Below are 19,618 nucleotides of genomic sequence, written 5' to 3'. Positions count from 1 at the left end.
GAGTTATTCAGGTAACTAAGTATTTAACTAAACTAAGCAAATTTATTTTTCCCACTCCAAGGTGAGTAGTCTTTCTTTAGTTATCTCCATTTTCACCATTATTAGCGTAGAACTTTTCATACCTTTTCTTGACCTCTAACATATTATAATAATAAACAGTATACTGTTGTGCTTTTTTCTTAATCATATGTTGATTATTCCCCTTCATTATTGTCTAGTTTCACCAAGAGGGATCCTTAATGTAAATCAGTGACAATATATTTGATGTTTTGAAAATTCAGGAAACACACATGTATATCAACTTGATATACTCTTGCATAATCTTTAAAATGGGTAATTTTAATGTCTATGTGAAGCCTTTAAAAATTATAATTTTGAAGTCTATAAGTTTTGAACGCTATAGGAGCATATTTTTGATACAGTGAATGGGGAGAGGGTAAGCAGACCATGAACTATGCATACTTTAATCATAGTATAAAATATATATGCATTTGGACAAATAATATGGGAGTAGCATTGTTAGGAATTTAGGGTCTAGAATCATCGAGGGAGGATCTGAATAGAATACTTGTGTGTGTGTTTAGTCACTGAGTCATGTCTGACTTTTCATTACCCCGTGGACTGTATGTAGCCCACCAGGCTCCTCTGCCCATGAGTTTTCCGGAGAAAAACACTGGAGTGAATTGCCATTTCCTCCTCCAAGGGATCTTCCCAACCCAGGGATCAACCCTAGGTCTCTTGGAGCTCCTGTATTGCAGGCTGATTCTTTACCCACCCTTCAGTTCAGCTCAGTTCAGTTCAGTCGCTCAGTCATGTCCGACTCTTTGCGACCCCGTGAATTGCAGCACACCAGGCCTCCCTGTCCGTCACCAACTCCCGGAGTTTACTCAAACTCATGTCCATCAAGTCGGTGATGCCATCCAGCCATCTCATCCTCTGTCGTCCCCTTCTCCCCTGCCCCAATCCCTGCCAGCATCAGAGTCTTTTCCAATGAGTCAACTCTTCACATGAGGTGGCCAAAGTATTCGAGTTTCAGCTTTAGCATCAGTCCTTGAACACCCAGGACTGATCCTCTTTAGAATGGACTGGTTTTATTTTAAAATGTGATTGATAATAGTGCCTATCTCCTTGGTTCCATCTAGGATTAAATAAGGTAAATCAAACAAAGAATTTAATAAAATTATTGGCAGACACATGATAATCGCTCAGTAAAAATTAGCTATTAAATCTAGATTGTAGTGGTAGGTCTAAGGATGTGGTTTCTTTTTTTCTAGTTGTTATAGTTTTATTTGATTGACTGTTTGATTGACTGGATTGTTTTTACTTATAAAAGTGACTTGTTACTTGGGCAGTTTTATATCATGTTAGATTTTGCCTACCCTAAGACTAGCAGTATTTTTCTACTGGTTTATTAAAATGCCACATTCCATACATATCCTTTTATTAGCTAAACTAAATTAGCATTTCATATCCTTAAAATTGTATTTTATTTTAAACTCTCAGGTATGGTTTAGGAATGATTTATTACAAGCAAGAAAAATTCAGCCTTGCAGAAATGCATTTCCAGAAAGCACTTGACATCAACCCTCAAAGTTCAGTTTTGCTTTGCCACATTGGAGTAGTAAGTAGCTTTCTAAGTATTGTTCAGTTAATCCCTTTTAGAATGTTTGTTATTGGCTTAGTTGCTGTAATAAAAATTAGGGGGTTTTGTTATTGTTATTCTTGAAACAATATCCTGGATTCTTTTACAGCCAAAAATATCGCCTTTTTGCTTGGCATAAAGAGAAATCACTGGAGTACCCTCATTCCTTGGGCAAGTTACTTAATTTCTCTGAGCTTCTATTTTGTGAATGACAAATAATACCATCTTGCCTACCTCATAGGGTTATTATAACACTAATATGAGATACTTGATATTTTTGAAGGCAGTTTTCCATGTTAGTATTTAACTCCTAAATTAAATAATTAATAATTTAAGTGATTTTAAATGATTCCCTGTATTTTAGCCTCTGAGTGGTATAGATATGTCAGAACTAATTAAAATTCTTATAAAGTGGTGAGAATGGTCAATTTTATATTTTTCTTACTGTATGTGATAATAAGTTGTACTTTGATAGGATAAGAGAACAGGTACGTTTGTTTTTTAAAATCTTACTTACTAATTTCTCTGAAAGCTTGGAACATTTTTTTGAGTTCTTGTTCTTGTCCTTTCACCATTCTTCCCTCTCCCTCTTTCTGTCCCTCTTTTCTTTCTCTTTGCAAGTTTGACCTTTGTGGGAACAAGCATACAGTATAAGGAAAATTATATAAGTGTGGAATTTCACTATTCATTTTGGGGGCAGAATTCTAGCTCTTTATAATGATTTTCTTAAGAATTGACATGGTAACTTTTACAGTTAGATACTGTACAAAAAATATAGGGAAAATACGTCAAAGATTTTTTTTTCCGTCACTTTACTTAAACCAAACTTGAGTATCTCTTGCTGCCTTTTAGTGAAGTTGAACATTTTTAAAGCAGGCTTTCTTAAAGGCCATAGTCCAGCATTTTGTAATCTGTGGGTTCTAAGACCTGGAAAGGTTACTTCTCTGCTATAGTTTCCCTGTTTTTTGTTTTTTGTTTTTTTGTGGAGTATAGTTGATTTACAGTGTTGTGTTAGTTTCAGAGTTTCAGCAAGGTGATTCAGTTATATATACATATATATTCATTTTCAAATTTCTTTCCCATTATAGGTTATTATGAGATATTGAATATAGTTCCTTGTGCTATATAGTAGGTCCTTGTTGTTCATGTAGTTTGTATATAGTTGTCTGTGTCTATTAATCCTAAATTCCTAATTTATCCCTCCTTCAACCCCCTTTCCCCTTTTGTAACTGTCAGTTTGTTTTCTATGTCTCTGAGCCTGTTCAAATTTAGTTTTAATATATAATTCATCTAAGAATGAACATAGCAATATGAGTACACATGAATAAATAATAAGACTTGGTTGGGTTTGCTTTTGTTTTTGTTTTTTTAAGTTATTTCAAATGAATTACTTACTACCCAGAATTACAGATCAATGGTTTTCAGATATGTAAAGCAGAAGAATTATTTTTAAAACAAATTCTTAAAATAGGTAAAAGTGTAATTGTTCTGAGTAAAACAAGGTTGGTAAGTTTCAGAGCCAGAGCTCTTAGGGGTTCTTGAAAACTTTTGAGAAGTCTAATATTTAGAGGACCATAATAAGTCTGTTAAAATGTATTATCTAACAAAATAGTACAGATTTTCTTGTGAAGAAAGACTAAGGTTTTCCTTGTCTTTTAGGCTTAAAGGTAACCAAATATCTACTCTAAAGATAGAATCTGATTATCATTATGGAGACTAATGGTGAATTGGGAGCTGTGTTGTTTTTGAGTCACACTATTTGGTTTTTACTTTTCCTCATAAATATCAAAAGAAAACATTAATAGGATCTTTACTTCTTGTAGGTTCAGCATGCACTGAAGAAATCTGAGAAGGCTTTGGATACCCTAAACAAAGCCATTGTTATTGATCCTAAGAACCCTCTATGCAAATTTCACAGAGCCTCAGTTTTATTTGCAAATGAAAAATATAAGGTAAGATATATACATATGTGCGTATCTTGAGTCTTCAACATAGTACTATTTAAGCTTTGCCACTTTTTAAATAAACTAAAAGTTATTTATGCTTGAATTTTTGTCTTAAATAGTTTATTTCCCCATTTTTAAAAGCTATTTCTTTTTTGCCTATATTTCTTCATGAAATACAGGAAGGATGGATGTGTGTATATATTTAGGAATAGAAGTTTATCCTTTAACAAGATTTCCTATAGGGAAAGGCAGTTACCTTAAATGTAAAACCTAAACCATTGTATTAGGACCAAAATATATGAACAGAATAAATGAATATATGTGCATTATTCAACAAGTATTTATTTGAATACCTATTATTAATATATGTCAGACACTAGGAATATAGTGGCAATTGAAGCAACCATATTTCCTGCCTTTGAATAGCTTACCATCTAGTACTTCCCTGCTGCTGCTAAGTCGCTTCAGTCGTGTCTGACTCTGTGTGACCCCATAGATGGCAGCCCACCAGGCTCCCCCATCCCTGGGATTCTCCAGGCAAGAACACTGGATTGGGTTGCCATTTCCTTCTCCAATGCAATGTCCTTTAAATCTAATAAACATTTAACAATTTTTAACTCGCTCTTTGAAGTTTACTATAATTGTAATTCAGCATTTGTTTTCCTGTTTTTGCTTCATTATACAAAAATTTAAAATAAAATTTTATTTAATCTGATATGTGGTCAGGTTCTTCAGTTGAAGGATTTTATTTATTAATCTTAAAGGCATAAGCCATGTCGTCTACCAGGAATGCCATGTAAATCAAGCCTATACTTGCTTCAAGAAACCCATGTTCTAATCTGACCCATTGTCCAGGCCAGAATGGTTATAGTCATTTTTGACTGCCAGCTTGGGGCTCAGCCAGATTATCAGATTTACTTTGATGCATGATTAGGTGTAGGTTAGAAGGAGGGCATAAGAAAAGTTATTGACTGCTTGTGCAATGTCTTGCCTCCGAAATGAAAATCAAACTGTTAGAGGGCCGTGTCAATCTCTGTGGCAAAAATCATTACTAGACACTACCCTGTCTAATGTATTGTATTGGTGTGTAGTTGTTTAAGCCTTCTAGGGCGAAAAAGAGAGCTCTCCTGCTATGTTGGATACTATACTGTGTCTGTGTTAGAAACTGTTTCTCAAGAGTTTCCAAGTAGATTATGTGGGGGGAGAGGGGTACAGCATGATAAATGCATGAAATTTTGATAACAATTGTAACCTGCAGTCATAGAAAACATATTAGTTCTAAACTGTTATGGTGTAGCAGTATAGATGTTTTGGGGTACAACATCTTGATTAAAATACATTCAAAACAGTGATGCTAAAGTACAGTCTGGGCACTTCTGGGAGGTTACCAAAAATCTTTCCAGAAAGTCCACAGGTGAGAACTGTTTTCATAATAATATTTAGATGTTATTTGCCCCTTTCACTTTCATTTTCTCACCAGTGTACAGTGGGGTGTTCTAAAAGCTACCTGACGTGACAACATAACAGATTGAATGCCAAAGCAGATGAGTCCAGCTGTCTTCTCTTAACCAGAGATTTGCAAAAACTTTAAGCAATGTCATTCTTCTCACTGACTTTTTATTATTCTGATTAGAAAAATATTATGTTAGTTGACATAACTAGGCCAAATTCCTAACAAATGGATGCTGAATCAGTGTTTGCATGTAGTTTTTAACTTAAAAGATCGTGTTAAGTTGTCCTTACACAGAGTTTGCATCAATTTGCAGTTCTGCCCTCAGTGATGAGAATACCTGTCCTTCTTCCCTCATGGTAACTTTATGTAATATCAAACTTTTAATTTTTATCTATTTACTAGGTGAAAAATTGACAATATCTCATTTGGGGAACTGTTTTTTTATTTTTAATCATCAGATCTTTCTTTTAAATACATATACAATTTTCCTATCTGTCTTCTCAATCTCTTGAACCCCTTTAGCAGTAGTCAGAAGATTACTAGACAAACTTAACTCAGCAGTAGTCAGAAGATTACTAGATAATCATTAACTCAATTCTAGGTTCTTCATCATTAGTTAAAATGGCAGGTTGGTATTCAAAGCTAGTTCTTGTGTCAAGGAGAAGGTATATTAACAGAACTTCAGAAGTGTTCTGCAACTTAGTTTTTAAAACATCTTTATACACAATGTGATTGAATTTAGCTGTTTTAAATAAAATTGTGACAAAAGCTAGGGTTATCACCTCCATATTTCACAAAGAATCGTGTATGTTTTCAGTGAATTTGAGTGAATTCCTGACGTTTCTTAGTTCTTTTTGTAATAGGTATTTTTCTTGCATTTTCACGAGGATTAATGAAGCAAGGTAGTACTTTGATTAAGATCTAATAAGCTTTAGTTAAGATGATTTGGGAAATTAAATAAAATCACTTGCTTAGTCAAAACTGTAAAAATTTTGCTACTGTGTTTTTCTTTGCTTTTTTCAGTCTGCTCTACAAGAACTTGAAGAATTGAAACAAATTGTTCCCAAAGAATCCCTCGTTTACTTCTTAATAGGAAAGGTAAAGATTGGGGCCCTGGTTCTAAACTCTTTCATAACAGATACTAACTTTTAAAAAATAAATATGCTTTATTGTGTACCATCTATTGAGCAAATTCAGCTAGATCTCTGATACTATATACTCTGGAAATAAATCATGGATTTAGTTTTTGTTAACATTTAAGAAGGTGGTAGATATCCTAATAAAGAAGCAAGAACACACACCCTGTAATCTTTCTGTAGTTTTGGAAGTATATCAGCACTTGCAGCCCAGTAACTGATAATGTCTGAGTCTCAGTCTTATGACTGAAACTACATCAAGGAAAGCCCTTAGCTTCCAGTTATCAATAAAATACTCAAACGTATCCCAAAAGAAGAAAAATAATACCACGATGTTGTCTTAGTTCAAAAAAATGGCTTGCAGAATTTCTGAGGCAAGACTAGTCAGGACTTACACACTGGGTCCCCAGAAGCCAATTGGTTAAAGTAACTGAGGATGGTGGACAGTGGTGAGAGTTGCTTTGTATAATATATGGTTACCACAAACTCAGTTGTGTCTGACTCTTTGTGACCTTTGGACTGTAGCTAGCCAGGCTTCTCTGTCCATGGGATTTTTCAGACAAGAATGCTGGAGTGGGTTGCCATTTCCTCCTCCAAGGGAATCTTCCCGACCCAGGGATCGAACCCATATCTCCTGTGACTTCTACATTGCAGGTGGATTCTTTACCACTGAGCCATCGGGGGACAGTTACTATAACTCCATTTAAAATCAGTGTAAATAAGTACTAATTAAGCAATTTATAGTCCACTGTCATTGTTCCAAACAGAGTGAGATATGTTGGGAGCTCACTACCTGAGAGATACAGGCAAGGAATTCTGAAAATAATACCTGAATATATTAAAAGGAACTCAAAAGTTGGTATGACTTCTTCTATAGGATGAAAATGTCCTACTCTTCAGAATGAACTTATAACACATCAATCAGGAACCTAATTTAAATTTAAAATATTTAGGATTTTATAGGTGAAGCTTACAACTTAATGAAAAATGTAGTGCTGCTGTTTATTTTTAGGTTTACAAGAAGTTAGGTCAAACGCACCTCGCCCTGATGAATTTCTCTTGGGCTATGGATTTAGATCCTAAAGGAGCCAATAACCAGATTAAAGAGGCAATTGATAAACGCTACCTTCCAGATGATGAGGAGCCAATAACCCAAGAAGAACAGATCAGTGAGTATCATCCATATGACTTAGGTCTATATGTGATTATTCAAACCAGAAAGCTAGTGAAACACCGTATCAGAGGAAACAGATACTTCTTTATGGCACAGAATAAAGTGGAAAAGTTTTTGAATATTCAGAAAGCTGCCTTTTGCATAAGAATTTTATTTCTAAACACAGTAGATTTTTTATACCAAATGAAATTTTAGGGAAATTGAACAGGGTAATAAAACAACAGTGTGCATATGGAGCCAGGTATTCAGTTCTGGATCTAGTTTGCTGTGTGATTTTGACAAATCCATTGCTAATTTTTACCTGAGCTTCAACCTGTGTAACTAATGCCTGGCTTATCTGCTTCCTAGCAATGTGGTAGGGAGAGAAAAGATGATAGGTGTGACTGTGTTGAAAACTAGTGCTAAGTGAATGAATAATAAATTTGTGAACATTTTAAAGTATTGACAGATCTGTAGTAGTAGCTGTTCAAATTCTGTGTAACTCTCACATATCTAAAATCTAAATATTGTACATCTGAAACTAATATAATATTGTAAGTCAGCTGCTACTGCTAAGTCACTTCAGTCGTGTCCGACTCTGTGCGACCCCATAGACGGCAGCCCACCTGGCTCCCCCGTCCCTGGGATTCTCCAGGCAAGAACACTGCAGTGGGTTGCCATTTCCTTCTCCAATGCATGAAAGTGAAACGTGAAAGTCAAGTCGCTTAGTTGTGTCCGACTCTTAGTGACCTTATGGACTGCAGCCTACCAGGCTCCTCCATCCATGGGATTTTCCAGGCAAGAGTACTGGAGTGGGGTGCCATTGCCTTCTATGCATCAGTTAGTTAAAAGGCAGATAAATATGAATTGAGAGACCTCTGATAAGATAAACTAAGATGGCTTTGTTCCAGAAATATATTTTATATTTTTATGAACTAATAGGGACTATCCCCAAAGTGAAGTCAACAGTTGGGTGGAATGTCAGTCTTTTTTAATGTCTTAGAGAATAGTTCTAATTCTTAGGTTGAGTGCATGCTAAGTTGCTTCAGTCGTGTCCAACTCTTTGCGACACTATGGACTGTAGCCCGCCAGGCTCCCCTGTCCGTGGGATCCTCCAGGTAAGATTACTGGAGTGGATTGCCGTGCCCTCTTCCAGGGGATCTTCCTGACCCAGAGATCAAAGCCATATCTCTTAAGTCTCCTGCATTGGCAGTCTGGTTCTTTACCACTAGCGCCACCTGGGAAGCCCAATTCTTAGGTTAGGGAATAAGAATTCATTAGGGAGAGACAGTTTTAGTAGTTAAAACTCTTAATGGTTAAATGCAATAAAATAATCATAGACATGCTGTAAAATAAGGAACTTGAATTGCATTTTATTGAAGGATATCAGGGTTTTTAAGGGCTTTTGTTTAAGGTCTTATCTCTCTGAATATAATAGTTTTCTTTACTTATTTTCATGAACTAAAAAAAATATTTTTCAGATACCTTACTGTAGACCTTTTTTATTTTTGAAGTGGGAACAGACGAATCCCAGGAGAGCAGCATGACGGATGCTGATGACACACAACTTCATGCAGCTGAAAGTGATGAATTTTAACTTCTGGAAATCAGACCTTTGCAACTGGATGTGTGACTCATGCTGACATGTTTCTTGTCCTTCCATATACTGAGTCTTCACTCTTGAGCCAGCATTGTCATCATCCATCACTTATATCCTGAGTGTGCCACTTTCATTGGACCCTGACTGTACACAGAATGAAAGGCAGTGCAATATTTAGCTGCTAACAAGACTGGCTCTTTCACCAGTATGAATGACAGTTAAGAGGGGATAGGGTGGGAAACTTTCTTTTTCTTTCTTTTTTTTTTTCTTTAATCTCCCTTTGTTGGAAAGCTATCATGGAAGGAAGAGTTATGTTTTATCCTGAAGGAACCATTAGATATGGAAAATAGTGATGAACCAGAATCTCTTGGTCGTTTTTCCAAAAATTTGTTTTTACTTGGTTCTGTTCCTGATAAACAAAGTGACTGACCTTCATTTCTAGGTTCTTCAAGAATGGTGTTAGCAAGTGCCAGATGGAACAATAAAAGACATTGCCTATAACAGAGTAACCTGATTGCCAAGGAATGTAAATTACCTTAAACTTCAGTGTCTCCCATAAACAAATGTAATCAGCATATAGGGACTCATATGTAGGAATCAATATCCCTCCATAACAGTGTACACTTATTCTTGGCAAGAATACTTTAATGTCTAACCAAGAATTTTAATTTATTCATCTTGCCTCAAAGTGTTGATCATTGTTGTCTTGGTATTAACAAACTTTAAAATTGGTCCTTAACATTTTTCCTCTTCTCTTTGAGCTCTGTGGGATCACCTTTAACATTCAGAGATGATAGAGGGGTTGCCCACTGAAAAGCCAAAACAAGGCTCTTAATAACCATTTAAGTTCACCAGAAGAATCAAAATGAGAACACTAAATGGAAAGACTTTAAGAGATCATGATAGTGAAAGCCTTAATACAATCAGAATCCTACCATAACCTTGAATTTATATTTGTTCAAGACAGTATCCCTTGACTTTCCTTAAGTGTTTAAGCAAGGTGCAAGAAAGTGTGGGTACCTTTGGTGAGGTCATTTCCATTCTTTTCTGCTCTCTGCTTCAGATTATTTCCAGTAGTGTGAGTCACCAAAACATGTACTGAGAGTGATTGGGTTTAGAATATTAGAAATGTTTAGCTGCAAAAATAAAAACAAAAAACCACCCACTCTTATGAAGGAGACAAGTTCTCTCTTGAGTTTATCGTAATATAGATTGATGTCTTTGGGGAATGACCACAATTTTAAAGATCTAATTATGCATAATAAAATGGGAATTATTGGAATTTCACAGTAACCGATTTAAAGTTTTAAATTGTGTATCTCCTTTATTGTAATGTTTGAAATTTTTAGAGAAACTTTAGTTGTTAACATTTTATTAAGTGCCAATGTCAGAATATAACAAATTTATAGTTTCTTACAAATGACAGGCCTACAGTTATTGTTATGGATTATTTGATGAAGGACAAACTTATATACTGGTTACATGTATTTTGTTAGTCAAGCTGTGAAAATAAGGTGGATTACAGAAGATGTGAAAAAATTTTAGCCCATAGTCTCAGTAATTTTCTGTCATTTACTATTAATCTGCTTATTTGAATATGGATTAAAGTGCATTATAAACTAATTCAAGTCAGAGTGTTAGGTTGGGTATTGGGATGCCAGAGAGGTATTTAACAAAAATTTCCTACCTAATCTGTTTATGTGCTGCCTAAAAAAATAATTTATAAGAAAAGGAAAGATTGGGAGTAAATGAATATCATTAAAGATTCCCCAGGGCTAGCACTTGAATTCTAACAAATATTCCATTTTATTATCCACTAGTTCTGTAATATTTAATTTTATATTCTTTTATTTTTTTAATTGGCAAATCATAAGCCAGCTATATAACAGTATCAAATATAGAGTTTTCATAGAAAGCTTTGATCTGGACTCTTTGTTACAAAGCTTGAAGAAAGCTATGCTCAGAAAACAATTTGCTGATGTATAATTAGTTATGTTTTGTAGTAGGAATTTATGTCCTGTGCCAGAAGTAAGTCTTTCTGGTATTAATTTTGAGACCAAGAATAAAAGGATAGTTGTGGAAGGCACAGCATGGCAATGGTTGGTTGATCGATAATCAGCCCAGGATTGATCTGACTGCATTTTCCTCACACCTCTACTTTCAAAGTCATTTAGCTGTTGGAAGCATTTCCTACCTATTTACTGTTTCTGGCTTTCTCTTCTTTCTTTTTTGCGTAGTATGGGGATCAAATAACCAGAAGAAGATATGCATTTTAATCAAGCGAAATGTTTGCTTCAAATTTCAGAAGTATTTTGAAGGAAATCAGAAATACTAAGTACTTCAACATCATTTTTTCTCTTTAAGCCTTTCACACGTGTGTATACACACACACACACACTCTTGCTCAGAAGTTATGTTGTGGCAATGGATATTTTTCCCCCTTGGAAGTGGTTCTTAACTCTGGGATTTTAGAAGGTTGGAAATATTTTTTCAAGAGAACAATGGTACTCAAAATAATGAAAGGTGGTCCTACTTTTTCTGTATTTCATTACTTTAAAATTTTTATTTTTTTCCAAGAACTGCAAGTAATATTTGAACCATGCTGCTGTTGTACCTTAAACAAAAACTCAGTGATAACCAGTATTTAGTCTATTAAAAATGCTCTTTTTGAAGAAAAAAGTTTGCAAGTCTCTGTTTAGCCAGAGTATAGTATGGGTCTTCAAGAGAAATATGGTGACCTGTTTTCTTTGTGAAAACCTGGGAAAATGCAAGTGTGGGTGTGATGTGTGTGTTATATATGCATTGAAACAATGTAATTTTGTGTCTTCTTTTTTTGCTTTTCCTGACTTATTTCAGAAATTGTACAGTCTTGGGGGGGAAAGTCTTTTCTGTTAATATATTTGCAATTCATTAAAGGATATGGAAAATCCAAATAAATTACTTTTGAAAACAATTCATAATCAAGTCATTAAAGCTATATCAGAGCTGTGCCATCTGTATTTTGATAGCGAGGCACAGCAAAATAGTGAAAGATTAGTTTCGTGTTCCACAGAATTCTAGGGCAGTGCTTCTCTATTTTTTTACTTACACTCTCATCTAATATATAGATTTATTTATTTTAAAATTCACACCCCTTTTTTAGTATTATTTGGAGTTTCAAAATAAATATTGTGACAAAAATTGGTAACTTTAGAATGTATTTTTCCCAAACTACAAAAGCCCCTTGCCAGCAGCTGCCACTTTGCAAGTCAGCTGCTTATTTCTAAATCGTGTGATTTCTGAAATTACTTTACAAGGGACACAAAGCTCTTTTCTAACTAGAATCCATTTTAAATATCAAGATCTGAAAGAAGTAGAATATAGAGAGCAAGTTTTACTCTAGCTTGATATCTTGTAGAAGGCTGAAGAGTTTTGCTCAGACTTGAAGAAAGGATAGCGGTAGGGAAAAAGACATAAGTGAGGTGTGCTGGGCGAATTAGGGGATGACTCAGACCATAACCTTCCTAGGACTGGCCATTTGCTGTCAGTAGGACAGGGATAACTAGAAGTCAAAGTACGAAGTATTCTTTGGTTTTTTTAGCCTGTAATGAGTGGTTTTGTGAAGGTTCAGAAATACAGACTTTGCTAAACAGCTGTGTTTAGTGAGTTCCTGTCATGTGTCCTGTGTTACTTGCCTTGTGTACAATATTTTCAGTCCTCAACCCCATATGGTAAGTGCTACTCGATTTTACAAAAGAAAAAGACTCTCAGCTATTAAATGGCACACCTGGACACTTGGCATTAGTGTATCTAATGAACATTTAGTTTTGGACTTCTCTGGCAGTTTGAGATCATGTCTAATATTAACTGTCAAGTGTCCTCCCTAGCATTTTGAAATTGGTATCATAGAAGTTCTGGTTTTACCGAGGTAACTTTATTGCTAACCATAATTAAAATCTGTTAAGTGTTTAATCGTTTGAGAGAGATATATATCCTGTCTGTGTACTTCTCACACTGAAATTGAAAGCTCTATCCCTTTCTTGAGTAACTAGAATTTGCTTTAAAGTAGAAAATTTTAAATCCTCGATTTTCTTTCCATTCTTACGTTTTTTGATTACCAATTTCCCCTAACATAAGCATTCTTTTTATTTTAACACCCTGAAGATGGAATTTTCAGTTTAGTGCTAAAAGCTGTATTTGAGAAGAAAATCCAAACGCGTAATGCTTCACTGGAATTGGAATAAGAAATGAGTAAGTAACAGAGCAAACAACAATGAAGTGGAATTGAGGTTTTTAATGATGTCTTTTTAAAAAGCACTAAGCTGATGTCTAGGAAGTGTAGACTTTGCCCCTTAATTGCTGTGTGACCCTGAACAATTAAACCTTTTTTTCTGATCAATGCAATTGTGATTGGGTGCTAAAATGTATGTCTGATAAGAAAAGTATATTGAGACTTCTAGGGCTGGAAAACAATGATACTTACCTGATAACAAATCTGTCCATCTCCCAAAATAACCATAAAATCAAGTAAAACAAAACTATAGGGTTCATGCCTTCATTATTAAGAAAATACTGTAACTTCAAATTACCTGTAAGAAGAGAAGGATTTCCTGTAGGGATCCTGTGATTGTAGAGCAAGAGGGTGGTGGGTGGGGTGCTAAGTCACTTCAGTTGTATCCAACTCGGCGACCCTATGGACAGTAGCCCAGCAGGTTCCTCTGTCCATGGGATTCTCCAGGCAAGAATACTGGAGTGGGTTGCCATGCCCTCCTCCAGGGGATCTTCCTGACCCAGGGATTAAATCTATGTCATGTCTCCTGCACTGGCAGGTGGGTTCTTTACCACCAGTGCCACCTGGTAACCATTAATAACAATTTCAATTTGCATAAAAGCATGGAGACAATCCTTAGAAGACTTATGATAAACCTAGACATCATCATAAAAAGAGACATCACTTTGCCAACAAAGATCCGTATAGTCAAAGCTATGGTTTTTCCAGTTGTCATGTACAGATCAGAGAGTTGGTCATAAAGAAGGCTGAGTGCCAGCAACTAAGCCCAAGTGTCACAACTACTGAGCCCACATTCTACAGCCCATGCTCTTCAACACGAGAAGCCACTGCAATGAGAAGCCCATGCACCGCAACTAGAGAGTAGTCCCCACTCACTGAAACTAGAGAAAGCCCACATGAATCAACAAAGACCCAGTGTAGCCAAAAATAAATGGATAATGTAAAATTAAAAGATCATTAATGTCATAAAAGATGTCAGTAGAAATATTCCAAATTAAAGAAGGCTGAGTACATGACAGTTGAATGGAATACCTGACCCTAGGCTAGATTTTGTCTTGAAGAGATAAAAAAGCTATAAAGAACATCACTAAGTTAACTGACTTATATGCAGAGTACATCATGAGAAACGCTGGGCTGGAGGAAGCACAAGCTGGAATCAAGATTGCTGGGAGAAATATCAATAACCTCAGATATGCAGATGACACCACCCTTAAGGCAGAAAGTGAAGAACTGCTAAAGAGTGAAACAAAGTGAAAGAGGAGAGTGAAAAAGTTGGCTTAAAACTCAACGTTCAGAAAACTAAGCTCATGGCATCCGGTCCCATCACTTCATGGAAAATATATGTGGAAACAGTGGCTGACTTTATTTTTCTGGGCTCCAAAATCACTGCAGATGCTGATTGCAGCCATGAAATTAAAAGACGCTTACTCCTTGGAAGGAAAGTTATGACCAACCTAGACAGCATATTAGAAAGCAGAGACATTACTTTGTCAACAAAGGTCCGTCTGGTCAAGGCTATGGTTTTTCCAGTGGTCATGTATGGATGTGAGAGTTGGACTATAAAGAAAGCTGAGCGCTGAAGAATTGATGCTTTTGAACTGTGGTGTTGGAGAAGACTCAAGAGTCCCTTGGACTGCCAGGAGATCCAAGCAGTCCATCCTAAAGGAGATTAGTCCTGGATGTTCATTGGAAGGACTGATGTTAAAGCTCAAACTCCAATACTTTGGCCACCTGATGCGAAGAACTGACTCATTTGAAAAGACCTGTTGCTGGGAAAGATTGAGGGCAGGAGGAGAAGGGGACGACAGAGGATGAGATGGTTGGGTGGCATCACCAACTCAATGGACATGGGTTTGGGTAGACTGGTAATTGGTGATGGACAGGGAGGCCTGGCATGCTGTGGTTCATGGAGTCGCAAAGAGTCAGACACGACTGAGCGACTGAACTGAAGTTAACTGACAAATTTGGAATATGGTCGTTAGATTAAAGAATTATGAACTTACGAACTGTAAATTTATGTGCTGTTGTTAGGTGAGAAAATATTCCTATTTATAGGAAATGACCACTGAAGTGTTTAAGTGGTAAAGGGCCATGATAATAATTTACCCGTGAAAGTTTCAGAAAAAGAAATATATACACATATAACTCTATACATAGATATATATTTAATATAAAGATACATGAATATATGTTACAATTTTTCTACTTTTTGAAAGTTTGGAGTTATTTGAGTATTAAGGTTAAACGTAAAACCCTCTGGTTCATGATGTCAAGAGGTAGGCAAAACAAGTTACTGAAAGCACCACACTTGTTTAATGCAAATTGATAATCATTTTTTCCTTCAAATAGAGCAAGCAAATAGAGAAGGGTATGAATGAAAGGGACACATAATTTTTTAAAATAATTTTGTTTATTTAACTTTTGTCTATTCTGGGTCTTCATTGCTCTGGGCAGGCTTTTCTCTAGTTGCAAGAAGTGGGGGCTACTCTGGTGTCATGGTGAGCAGGCTTTTCGTTACAGTGGTTTGTTTCTCTTGTTTGGAGCACAGGCTCTTGGGTGTGTAGGTATCATTAGCTGTGGCTCCCGGGCTCTAGTCCACAGGTTCAATGGATGTGGCCCACTGGCTTAGTTTCTTGGCAGCGTGTGGGATCTTCCTGGATTAGGGATTGAACCTGTGTCTCCTGCATTGGCAGGCGAATTCTTCACCACTGAGCAACCAGGGGAGCCCAGGGACACATAATCTTATCTGAAGACACAATCTGTCTCTATCTCAGCCATTGCAGACTCCTCACCAATATGTCTATGGCCTCTTGCTAATGAAATTTTCTTCCTCCAATCTGTATGAGAAGTTTGGGCCCACCTAAAAAGTGAAGAGGAACTAAAAAGCCTCTTGATGAAAGTGAAAGAGGAGAGTGAAAAAGTTGGCTTCAAGCTCAACATTCAGGAAACAAAGATCATGGCATCCGGTCCCATCACTTCATGGCAAATAGGTGGGGAAACAGTGGAAACAGTGTCAGACTTTATTTTTCTGGGCTCTAAAATCACTGCAGATGGTGATTGCAGCCATGAAATTAAAACTTACTCCTTGGAAGAAAAGTTACGACCAACCTAGATAGCATATTCAAAAGCAGAGATATTACTTTGCCGACTAAGGTCCATCTAGTCAAGGCTATGGTTTTCCCAGTAGTCATGTATGGATGTGAGACTTGGACTGTAAAGAAGGCTGAGCACCGAAGAATTGATGTGTTTGAACTGTGGTGTTGGAGAAGACTCTTGAGAGTCCCTTAGACTGCAAGGAGACCCAACCAGTCCATTCTGAAGGAGATCAGCCCTGGGATTTCTTTGGAAGGAATGATGCTGAAACTCCAGTACTTTGGCCACCTCATGTGAACAGTTGACTCATTGGAAAAGACTCTGATGCTGGGAGGGATTGAGGGCAGGAGGAGAAGGGGACGACAGAGGATGAGATGGCTGGATGGTATCACAGACTCGATGGACGTGAGTCTGAGTGAACTCCGGGAGTTGGTGATGGACGGGGAGGCCTGGCGTGCTGTGATTCATGGGGTCACAAAGAGTCGGACATGACTGAGTGACTGAACGGAACTGAACTGAACAATCTGGTTAATGCTGGAAACCTCTCTGGAGATCTGCCATTTGTACCAAAACATTAACTAGAGGAGCTCTGGAGTTAGCATAATCAGCATAGATCCTGTGAATAATTCCATAGGCTTCTTAAGAGCACAAACAACCTTGTTTTACTCAATTTCCAGGGAAAAACGTATCTTCCACCTTTTAGAAACTTTTCTCAAAAATGTATTAAAAAATATCCTGGTTTATAGTCTGGGAGCTTGAGTAGAATTTGTATCCTGCTGTTGTGTGAAAATTGTATAAATCTTAATTACATGGAATTGGTTCATAGTGCTGCTCAGGTCGGCTATATCCTTTTAATTTTCTTTCTATTCATTCTATTAATTTTTGAGTTTGATATTGAAACTCCAGCTAAAATTCTTATTTCATCTACTTAAAAATAATTGTAATATATAGTGTAACTATGTATAACTTTGTTCTTTTTTTCCAAGTCTCCTGTAAACGTGCTATCACAGTTTCATAATTTTTAAAAAATATTAAAATACATATATTCAGAAACAAGTTTTACATAATTATGCTTATGACATTTTTTAAAGAACATGTTTACAGTTTGACAAAATGAAGAGGAAAAACTCAAAACAAGTTCACTTTTAGGGTAAGAAATAAATGTTAAAAGTATTTATAAGCATTGTATTGGGTAGACCTTTATAGTGGTCCTGAGTTGGGGCATGGAGACAGGACTTCATACCCTCATGTTGGATTGGATGCATACTGGCTCAGAAAGGGAAAGTGTTCTTGGATGAAGCAAGTCTTTTTCATCCTTGTAAGGGGATTTTGTATGTTTTGTTTAGCCACAAAATCCAAAATATCATATGAACATATAATCAGCATAAACATGAATGAAATATTTTACTTATTTTCATGTTAACTCTTTAAAATGTGGTGTATATATTTTACACTTATGGCACAATGCAATTTAGACCAACCACACTTGAAATACTCAGCGGTTACATGTGGCTAGTGGCCACAATATTTGACAGTACATCCCTAGACAAGTGTGTTCTTATATATACCAGGATCTGTGTACAAAATGTAAATTATAGATTTTAAACTTATTTATTTTTGAATGCACTGGGTCTTTGTTGCTATGCACAGGCTTTCTCCAGTTGTGGCAGGCAGATTCCTAACCACTGGACTACCAGGGAAGACCCACTATAGATTCTCTAAATTACCTAAAAGTATAAACATCACGATGGTGTGATCACTCACCTAGAGCCCAGACGTCCTGGAATGCAAAGTCAAGTGGGCCTTAGGAAGAATCACTACAAACAAAGCTAGTGGAGGTAATAGAATTCCAGTTGAGCTACTTTAAATCCTCAAAGATGATGCTGTGAAGATGCTGCACTCAATATGTCAACAAATTTGGAAAACTCAGCAGTGGCCACAGGACTGGAAAAGGTCAGTTTTCATTCCAACCCCAAAGAAAGGCAATGCCAAAGACTGCTCATATACCACACAATTGTACTCATCTCACATGCTACTAAAGTAATGCTCAAAATTCTCCAAGCCAGGCTTCAGCAATAACGTGAACTTCCAGTTGTTCAAGCTGGCTTTAGAAAAGGCAGAGGAACCAGAGATCAAATTGCCAACATCTGCTGGATCATCAAAAAAGCAAGAGAGTTCCAGAAAAACATCTATTTCTGCTTTATTGACTATGACAAGCCTTTGACTGTGGATCACAACAAATTGTTGAAAATTCCAAAAGAGATGAGAATACCAAACCACCTGACCTGCCTTTTGAGAAATCTGTGTGCAGGTCAAGAAGCAACAGTTTGAACTGGACATGGAACAACAGACTGGTTCCAAATAGGAAAAGGAGTACGTCAAGGCTGTATATTGTCACCCTGCTTATTTAACTTATATGCAAAATACATCATGAGAAATGCTGAACTGGATGAAGCACAAGCTGAATCAAGATTGCTGGGAGAAGTATCAATAACCTCAGATATGCAGATGACACCACCCTTATGGCAGAAAGTGAAGAGGAACTAAAAAGCCTCTTGATGAAAGAGGAGAGTGAAAAAGTTGGCTTAAAGGTCAACATTCAGAAAACAAAGATCATGGCATCCAGTCCCATCACTTCATGGCAAATAGATGGAGAAACAGTGTCAGACTCTATTTGGGGGGGCTCCAAAATTACTGTAGATGGTGACTGCAGCCATGAAATTAAAAGATGCTTACTCCTTGGAAGGAAAGTTATGACCAACCTAGACAGCATATTAAAAAGCAGAGATGTTAATTTGCCATCAAAGGTCCGTCTCATCAAGGCTCTAGTTTTTATGTATGGATGTGAGAGTTGGATGATAAAGAAAGCTGAGTGCCGAAGAATTGATGCTTTTGAACTGTGGTGTTGGAGAAGACTCTTGAGAGTCCCTTGGACTGCAAGGAGATCCAACCTAAAGGAAATCAGTCCTGAATAATCACTGGAAGGACTGATATTGAAGCTGAAACTCCAATACTTTGGTCACCTGATGCAAAGACCTGACTCATTTGAAAAGACCCTGATCCTGGGAAAGATTGAAGGCAGGAGGAGAAGGGGACGACAGAGGATGAGATGGTTGGATGGCATCACTGACTCGATGGACATGAGTTTGCGTAAACTCTGGGAGTTGGTGATGGACAGGGAGGCCTGGTGTGCTGCGGTTCATGGGGTCGCAAAAAGAGTCAGACACAACTAAGTGACTGAACTGACTGATAAACATCCCAAATGTCTTATCACCAATAAAATTATAAATAAATGATGATATAATTCAAACAATGAATTGGTATA

At 36.7% G+C, this 19,618-nt stretch overlaps 1 protein-coding gene across 7 annotated transcripts in view; it reads left to right on the top strand.

The window, feature by feature from the left end:
- Nucleotides 1–11,867, top strand: part of CDC27 (cell division cycle 27) — a 55,198-nt gene extending 43,331 nt beyond the window's left edge. For 3 of the 7 annotated variants that reach the window (XM_018065308.1, XM_018065305.1, XM_018065303.1), the window contains 5 exons: nt 1,504–1,621; nt 3,466–3,594; nt 6,065–6,139; nt 7,190–7,346; nt 8,842–11,867. In XM_018065308.1, the coding sequence (XP_017920797.1) occupies nt 1,504–1,621; nt 3,466–3,594; nt 6,065–6,139; nt 7,190–7,346; nt 8,842–8,927 (565 nt within the window). In that variant the 3' untranslated portion in view covers nt 8,928–11,867. The remainder of the gene's footprint in view (nt 1–1,503; nt 1,622–3,465; nt 3,595–6,064; nt 6,140–7,189; nt 7,347–8,841) is intronic. The other 4 variants (XM_018065306.1, XM_018065304.1, XM_018065307.1 and 1 more) reach the window with 3 other exon arrangements.

The sequence above is a fragment of the Capra hircus genome, chromosome 19, assembly GCF_001704415.2.
Source record: "Capra hircus breed San Clemente chromosome 19, ASM170441v1, whole genome shotgun sequence".
NCBI classification, from domain to species: Eukaryota; Metazoa; Chordata; class Mammalia; order Artiodactyla; family Bovidae; genus Capra; species Capra hircus.
Note: the sequence above shows the minus strand (reverse complement) of the source record. Positions and strands in the feature narration are given on the sequence as shown.